The sequence below is a fragment of the Apis laboriosa genome, unplaced genomic scaffold (assembly GCF_014066325.1).
Source record: "Apis laboriosa isolate Shangri-la unplaced genomic scaffold, ASM1406632v1 scaffold30_cov140, whole genome shotgun sequence".
NCBI lineage: Eukaryota > Metazoa > Arthropoda > Insecta > Hymenoptera > Apidae > Apis > Apis laboriosa.
Window position 1 is genome coordinate 2298539 of NW_025222776.1, and position 9537 is coordinate 2308075.

Genomic DNA, 9537 nt, shown 5'->3' on the forward strand with positions numbered 1-9537 from the left:
TATATATATATATATAATATTATAGTATTTTTTAAAATATTTGTTATAAGAAAAATAATAGATGACAATGATAATAAAAATAATTTTAAATAAGAAATTATATTTATTTCAAATTTAAATGTTTATAAAACATTCTATTAATTTGTTAATTTTTAATAATATTTTTAATAATATTTTTAATTTAATTAAATACTAAATGTATTTTTAATTAAAGGAAATATTTATATTTTTATTTTATATTTCATATAAATATAATTTTTTAACTAATATGAGTAAGTAAAATAAATTTATGAAAAAAATAAAATATTTAAAATATATCAAAAACACATAAATAAATGTAATATTTTAAATTCATAATTTGTAATCAATTCAAAATTTATGTTTATCCTAGGAATTATATAAAATTAAAAGAAAATATGTTTTTTCTTTTATAAAAAACTAAGAAAATTAATTAACTAAATATCTATTAAGAAAGACTGAAATAAAATGACTCATATAGAAATCACACATAAACCAAGCCTTTTGAAGGAAGCTATTATTCAAATTGGTGCAGGAGGTTCTGCAGGTTTTGTAGAAGCTTGTATAATGCATCCTATGGATCTTATTAAAACACGTTTTCAACTACAGATTAAGACAGGATCACAAGATGTGCTTTATTATACAGGCATTGTATCATTAATATATTTTTATTTTAGTATTACTTTTGTTTTTGTTGTAATATGTATTATTTTATTGCAATTAATTATTATTATAATTTATTTTTTTAAATTATATTTTTATTATAGGAATTAGAGATTGTATGAAAAAAATGTATAAAAATGAAGGAGTTGCTGCATTTTGGAAAGGTATATTACCACCAATTATCATGGAAACTCCTAAAAGAGCTGTAAAAGTATGTAATTTGAAAAACTTTTATTTTTTTATTTTTATTGTTAATTAAAATAAAATTTAATTAAAAAATTATTTGTTTTTCTTATTTTTTTTTTTATTTTTTTAGTTTTTCTCCTTTGAACAATATAAGAAATTCTTTAATAATCACACATCAAAAACAATGGTATGTACAAAGAAAAAGCATTTCGATTTTTATAAATATGTTTTTACTAATAAAAATATATAATATTCCATTTCATTAATAATAATTTTTAGTTAAAAATGATATGAAGTTTTATAAAGCATAAATAAGAAAACACAATTGATTTCTTGAAAACAATTATAATTACAAAGCTACTATTACATTTCAATACAAAATTTTTTTTAACTATTCACTGTAATTTAAGTAAAATGATAAATATTCTTACATGCAATAATTTAATAATCTCTTATAAATCATATTAATAAGAGAATATTAATCATTTTTTTAATATTTTTCTATATATAATATCTTATATAATTATTTAATTATATTTTTTTATATAAAAAATGAACCAATTGAAATGAGTTGTTTCATTAGATAAAGATAAAAAAAATTGAGTGATTTGAGTGAGTACGAATATAAGTAGATTTTACCAAGCCACATAATTTTTTTTATATCTTCAATGATATTGGAGATCATCTCATTGTCAAAATATAAAATTAATAAAAATAATTGAGTTAAAAAATTTCATTAATTTAATTGCTAGTTTTATTTTAGATTTTAAATATATTTGAAAAAATTTTAATTATATTGTTTATATATATAATCATTGATATTTTATTTTTATTAATTATTTATTAATTAAATAATAATTTAAAATATATTTTAATTACATTGTCACAAATTATATTGTCATTTAAATATATTTACAAATAAAATCATTTTTAAATAAGTAAAGAAATTTATAAGTAATTTATATTCCTCAATATAATAAAATTTTTAATTTGATTTTATAACTGAATAATTTAATATTATTTACAGAGTATACATTTGAAAACTTCTCATCTAAATATTTTAAAAATTTCATAAATAATATCTGAAAAATGTCAAATACAAAAGTTTTACAAATTATATTTATTAAAACGAAAAATTAATTAATTTATTTTTATTTTTAAAATAAAATTTATTTCTAAGATAAAAATAAAATTCTATGTTTTTCTTTTCTTATTAAATATAACAGAAAGTTATATTTTTCTTCTTATTCTAAGAGAGAAAAAAAAAAAACTTTTACATTTAACATTTATTAAATTTTGTCTTAAATAAAAATTAAAATAAAAATTTTTTTCAATTTTGCTATTTCCAAAGAAAAGAATAGAAAATTAAGCAATACAAATAAAATTTTTATTTTTTTACTTGATTTTTATAAAAAATTTTTTTTAAATTAAATTTTTATAAGTTACAATAGTTTTTAGTTATATAATCTTCAGTCAAATTAAAATTGTTTATGTTTTCAAGTAATTGAATATTTTAGACTTAAGAAATAGAATAATAAAAAAATGAAAAAATATTTAAAAAAAATATTAAAAAAAAAAAATTCTAAGTAAAAATTGAATTTAAACAAATTATTTACTATAAAAGGAACGTTTTCAAATATGCTATGAAAATTGTGCAAAATTTTTGTAATTATAATTTTTTGTGCTGTAAAAAAAATCACATTAAAAAGTAAATTTATTTTACTTTACTTTTAAAATCAAAATAATTATCAAAAAATTAAAATTAAAAAATATTTATTGCTTAATTTTTTTTTCTACTTTGAAAATAATAAAATTGAAAAAACTTTTTATTTTATTTAATATCTTTCTCATAAGATGAAGTTTGATAAAAAAAAATGTTTATTAAATATAGAAGAAAAATCTGCAAATAAAAATATATTTCCATAAAAAAATATTAATTTTCAAATAATTTTGAAAATGCTCAAAAAATAAAAACTAAATAAGATAGATGTATTTCCTTTTTGTAATTTATAATCTTTTTGCATTTAATATTTTTTCTAAAAATACATTATTTTCAATATATTTGATATAAATTTTTCAAATAATATTATATAATATAATATAATATAATATCTAAATATTTTAGTATATTATTAAATATTTAAATGTTAATTATATAATATTTTATTTTAGACATTTTTTTGCGCTGGATTCTTAACTGGTGTAACAGAAGCAATCTTAATAAATCCATTTGAAGTAATTAAAGTGCAAATGCAATCTAATCGTAAACACATTAGTGATAGTCCATCAACTATTGCTGTGACTCGACATATTCTTTGCAAAGAAGGTTTTGGACTAAATGGTCTTAATAAAGGTTTATCTGCTACAATAATGAGAAATGCAATTTTTAATTCTTTCTATTTTGGTATCTATAATTCTATCATTCCTTGGTTAAATAAAAAAAATGAGTATACTTCAGAATTATTTCTTAAGGTATATTCTAATATATTATAATGAAATTTATGAAATTATAAAAACAGAAAGTACATATATATAGGGAATCTTTAAAAATTATCTAATTTTAATTTTTAATTCTTTTTAAAACTTGCTTTAAAATTTTTAATATTTGAAAATGTATTTTATGTGAAATTAATTTGATCTTAGATAAATATCTAATATTATTTTAATATTTTGATTTCTTTTTTCTATTGAAATATTATGCATTTAATTTTCTACATTTAATTAATTTTAATTTGAAATTTTTTACATTTATATGAATATATTTCTTCATATAATTATTTTTATATAAAAATATATTTATATATAATACATTATTTTCAATATATTTATATATTATATATAATTTATATATATAATATATATATTATATTGTTATAAAGATGCAAATTATAATATATATGATAATGATAATTTTAGAAAAATGAATTAAAAAGATATCTTTATATGATGCAAAATATTTCAATTTGGAAACAATTGGATTGTTCTTAGAATTAATTTAATAATAAGAAATATAAATTTATTGTAAATATAATAATAATATATTACAAGTAAAATATTGAACTAATAATAAGAAACCTATATTTATTGTAAATAAAATAATAATATATTATAAGTAAAATAATAAATTAATAATGATTATAATATCAAAAATATTATTAATGTAATAAACATAATGTTTCTTTTTAGTTTACTGTAGGTTTTATATCTGGAACAGTGGCATCCTGTATGAATATACCATTTGATGTTGCTAAAAGTCGTATCCAAGGTCCACAGGAAAAAATTCAATATAAGGGTACTTTGCAAACTATTTATTTAGTTTATCATAGAGAAGGGTAAGAAATTATTAATTTATATTTTTATACTTATTTTAGAAAAAAAATAATTATTTTAATTGAATTTATTTTTTTATTATTATTCAATTATATAATATTCTTTTTTGAATTATTAATTTTTAATATTTTCAAATTTCATAATTACTGCAATTTTTTTTTTAACATTGTTTTAATCTATACTATTCATTGTTAAATAAATATTACACAATAAATTATATAATGAAATTCTTTTTAATATTTATAGTTTGTGAATATCTTTATTTTAGATTTAGAGCTTTGTATAAAGGATTGTTACCAAAAATCTTACGATTAGGACCAGGTGGTGCAATTATGCTTATAGTTTATGAAAAAATGAAAATATATTTAAATATGCAGTTTGGCAACTAAGTAAAATTTTAGATTAGTAGTCTGAATTGTGCATTTTTTACTAACATTTTTAAAATTGTTCAAGTAAATAATTCCTTATTATTAGCTTTTTAATATTATAATTGAAATTTATCTTTAGATTTAGCAGTAATAATAATATTTAATAATTAATAATTCGTTATATAAATATATAAATAATTTAACAATATAAAATAAAGAATTATATCATTCAAGAGATTAGATTTATCCGATTTTATATTAAATTTATATAAATATATTTTTTTTTTTATAAGAAAATTATAATAATTATATTTTCTATTAAAAATTTGAAATATTTATATAAAAAAATTAAAATATATTGTAAAAAAAAAAATAGATAGTTTAATATCTTCATTAATATCATTATTAATTTTGTCTATTTATAAAATAAATTTTTATTTGTTTCATAAATTAATAATTCAATGTTAAATATTAAACTTAGGATATTTTTTAATTATTTTGTTAATTAATTTAATATCATCTATTAATTTTTGTCATATGAAAATAAAATATTTCTCAGTAAAAAGAGTTATGTAAAGAATTATGAAATTTTTTTTTTAATCTTCAAAATTTTTATAAAAATAATAATACAATATATATTAAGACAAAGAAAAATGATTTTTATTCATTTTTTTTATTACAATAAATCTTAATTTAAATGATTTTTATTTATTTTTTTTATTATAAGAAATCTTAATTTAACAAAAGTTTAAAGTTGTATATAGAGAACAATATGTAACAAATTTTTTGATACATTTAACATATAACATTTTAAAATAAGAAATAATAAGATAATTAATGATAATTTTTATTTAATCATCCAATATGGAATCCAACCACTTTTCTAAATCTAAAGATTTAGTAGATGTATTAGATTTAGTTTTTATTTTTGAATCTATAATAAATTTGTATTTGTTATTAATGTATATATTAAAAAAATTATATAAAATATATTATTATAAATATCTACAAATGTATATATGTATATATAATATACATACCAGTATTACAAGAAAAAGGTAAAGATTTTACAATCATTAAAGGATCATTTATAGGTTCTCGACATGATAATAAAAAATCTAATTCTTCAGCTGTATTTTCTAGTGAATCTTGATTTTTGTTTTCATCTTTTATAATATTTGTAACTATTTCTTCTGTATTACTTAATATTTTGTTATATTTCTCTTTTCCTCGTTCAGCATTATTATAAATATCTGTTATTTGATCATCCTAATAATATTAACATATAAATAATATTTCCTTTTTTCAAGAAATTAATATTGAACTGAATAATTTGATTTAATAATTAAATTAAAAAATAATTAAATTATTAAACTTACAGTAAAATATTTTGTATCAATATTAACATTGTTATTAAATGGAATTGCTTCTATTGCTGCAGATAATGTCTTTAGATCTATTGTAAAAAATTCAGAATATTTGGAAATATCAATGGTCCAATCTTTTTCTGATTGAAAAACAAAATGATCATTTTCTGAAATTGGTGCATTTGATAGAAATTCAAAATCCTTTGAGATATTTTCATCTATATCAATGATATCTTCAAAATATTGATTGTCCTTTTTAATTTCTGATTTTTCTTTTTTTTCCTTTTTTTCTTTTATGTTTTTATTTCTAATTTGATATTTGATTAATTTAATGAATGTAACAAAAAATATATAAAATCAATATTATATGTATATACAATAAATGTTTTTAAATTGAAATATATATATAAAAAGAAATTATAAAAAATATTTTTTAATAATAATTATAATAATAGTTTAAAGCAAATGATTTTTAATTTATTTAAATTTTAATTAAATTTAAATAGATATTATTATAGAAATAAATTATTTCATATTTTAAATAATTATAATTTATATATAATATAGTTTTTGTACAAATAAAAAGTATTTTTAAATATAAACAAAATAATATATTAAATATTATACAAAAATAAAAAATAATGTATAAAATTTGTATAATAATTCTGAGAAAATAATTCAATTCAATATATAGTATTTATAAATAATTTTTTCTGTTTATTTATATTAATTTGTAATTTTTTAATACTGATAAAAATAAAATCTGACATGAAATTATAATTTATATAATATTAATATTAATATTAATTATTAATGTATATATTTTATTTAAACTAACCTCTTGATATCTAATATATTTTTCTATAAATTTTTAGTTTTAATTTTTATATTCAAAAATAGAAATTCAAATTAATATTTCTATACATCTTATAAGTATTTAATATTATTATATAATATTAAAATAAAGAATTAATAAATTAATAAATTAAAAAGTCACTATTTAATAGTTTAATATATTCTTTATTTCATTTTTACAATTTTACTAACCTTGTTTGATTTTTTTTAGGCATTTTTTTTTTAATTCTTTTTCTTTTATTCACATTTTTATTCACTTCTACATTATGTATAATGTAGAAATTTTATATGTAATAGAAATAATAAACAGAATTATCAGACGAATTTGGTTTGGATAAAAACTTGTTCATGTGACGCATCTCTACCTGATATCACAGTAGCACTGGGAATAATATGACGTTACATATTTTTCATTCTACAAAAATTCACCGTAGGAAAATTGAGCCACTTTTCACATGGTAGAGTAGATAACATACTCATTATGGCAATAATTTTATTGTCGTAATTATTCATAATTTATATATATAATCTATATTATTTTTTATATATATAATCTATAAAAAATAAAAATATAAATAAAAAATAAATATAAATAAAAAATAAAAATAAAAATAATATATATATATATATTTAAGGATCTAAGATTTGTAAGAATATATCTATTGATATGTTATATTTATGTTATAAATTTGTTAAATATTATATATATTATATTTCCAATTTTTATATATAATATTATTAAATAAGATTATTATAAGATTATTAAATAAATGGATTATTTTGATTCTATATCTATATCTATATTTTATAAATACTGAATAAGCGTATACATATAGAAATAATATGTATAAAAAACATATAGAAATTTATATAAACACCTGTTAGATTTAAAATTTATTTTTCATATAAAAAATTTAATTTTTACCAATCAACAATATTATATCAAAATATTACTTGCTGAATTTCTTAATGAAAATTTTTCCCTTTTTAACTATATTCGAAACAATATATATAAAGATTATATAATATAATATATATATGTTAAAGAAAAAAGAAAAGATATTTTTAGTAACTAACTAACTAATGAAAAATAATTTATAACTTCAATGTAGACGAAAGAGCATTATGCATAATAATATAATTTTTTTTTTTTATTGTATATTTTACCCTCTTTTAGAGAAAACAAAACATTTTTTCACTCGTACGTAAATAATAAAGTTTTAATCAATAAAGTTTTCCAAAGTAACTTCTTTCAAAAGATTGTTAGTTATTGATTTTTTCTTTCAATTTATTTTTATATTCAAACTTTCTTTTTATATTTTTTTATATTTTATATTTTATATTTTATCTAATTCTTTTAAATAATTATAAAATTAAAAAAAAAATTATAATTATATATAATTTTATATATATAAAATTAAAAATTATAATTAAAAAAAAAATAGAAAAAAATGAAAAGAATTTCATAATTAGATTTTTAAATACAGTGATTAATATTTAATCAATAAATTCATTATCAAATTGTTTTATTATTGTACAAGATGTTTAAAAATTTCTTATGGAATAATATATATCGAAGAAAATATGTATTAAGTATAATAAATATTTTTTATCGATAAAAAGTTGTATTACGAGCAATGAATAAACTATAATATTCAATATTATAATATTATATTTTCTTTGATATATTACTTAAACTTGTTTGTATTTGGTTAGGGGCACATAATCAACATTACTATCTCGATTTGATTAAGCTAAATATACACTCCGTGATTGGCCAGTGTTTTTTATTAATTCATTAATAAAACTCATTAATAAAATTATAACAAAAATTTTTGCAAAGCAAAAAGTTGCTTAAAATTATTCAGGAATCTCTAACAAATGTTTCTATAAACATTAGTTATAATAAATTATAGTTAATACTATATACTATATAATTACTAATATAATATAAACTATAATTGCAGAAGCATGGAACTAAAAAAAAATAATAAAAAAATATCTTATTATTTGAATCTTTTTATTTCTTTGATTAATTTTTTTTTAAATTTAGTATTTAATTCATAAGTTTTTTATTTCAATAATATATATATTTTCATATATACATTTCATATATACTTAATATAATATATATATATATATATATATATATATATATATACTTAATATAACAATATTTTGTTTTCATAATATTCGTAATAGAATATTATTTCTTTTCCAAATCAAGTTAATAGTTAATAATAATGCTGATGAAAAAGCGTCATATATTTATTTGTTTATAATAAATATACTCAAATATTTTTTATAGAATTCATGTTTGAATTTTGAGTTTTTTTAAAGTTTGAATTGAACCAGCAATTAATTTTTCACACTTTTTGCATAATGTTTTGGATCATTATCATATTAGTTATATGATATCACTTTCTGTTGCGAACATGTTTTTAACTATTTTCAATTTCAAATTTTTTTCTAAAATATCTTTATAAGTGTTCATTATTCTTTCGATCCAATGTAATAAATATATATCTTATGCATATATCCATCTTTATTATAAACAAATTGTCAAATTTAATCATTTGCTTAACATTGCAATGGAGATTTGCTTTCTTCTCTAATATCATGAATGTCTATTTGATAAAAATCGATTAATTTTAAGATCCTTAAACCAAATTATGTTTTTTTAATTTTTTTTAATTTTTTTTAATGTTATTTCCTTTTTCCTTAATTATTTTTTCAATAACTTTCCAAAT

At 15.4% G+C, this 9537-nt stretch overlaps 2 protein-coding genes across 3 annotated transcripts in view; one reads left to right on the plus strand and one right to left on the minus strand.

Moving 5' to 3' along the window:
* LOC122714478 (mitochondrial 2-oxodicarboxylate carrier-like) overlaps positions 1-4612 on the plus strand; it is a 7955-nt gene extending 3343 nt beyond the window's left edge. Inside the window, exons 2-7 of one of the 2 annotated variants that reach the window (XM_043935837.1) lie at positions 392-664; positions 786-892; positions 998-1054; positions 3040-3339; positions 4054-4199; positions 4466-4612. In XM_043935837.1, the coding sequence (XP_043791772.1) occupies positions 487-664; positions 786-892; positions 998-1054; positions 3040-3339; positions 4054-4199; positions 4466-4586 (909 nt within the window). In that variant the 5' untranslated portion in view covers positions 392-486 and the 3' untranslated portion in view covers positions 4587-4612. The remainder of the gene's footprint in view (positions 1-391; positions 665-785; positions 893-997; positions 1055-3039; positions 3340-4053; positions 4200-4465) is intronic. The other variant, XM_043935838.1, reaches the window with a different exon arrangement.
* Positions 4613-5251: 639 nt separating this feature from the next.
* LOC122714479 lies at positions 5252-6220 on the minus strand (the record flags this gene model as incomplete). The annotated part of the gene is made up of 3 exons (XM_043935840.1): positions 5252-5499; positions 5606-5834; positions 5945-6220. Coding segments are annotated over 3 exons (588 nt in total), but the record flags the coding sequence as incomplete, so codon positions are not given.
* Positions 6221-9537: the final 3317 nt, after the last annotated feature.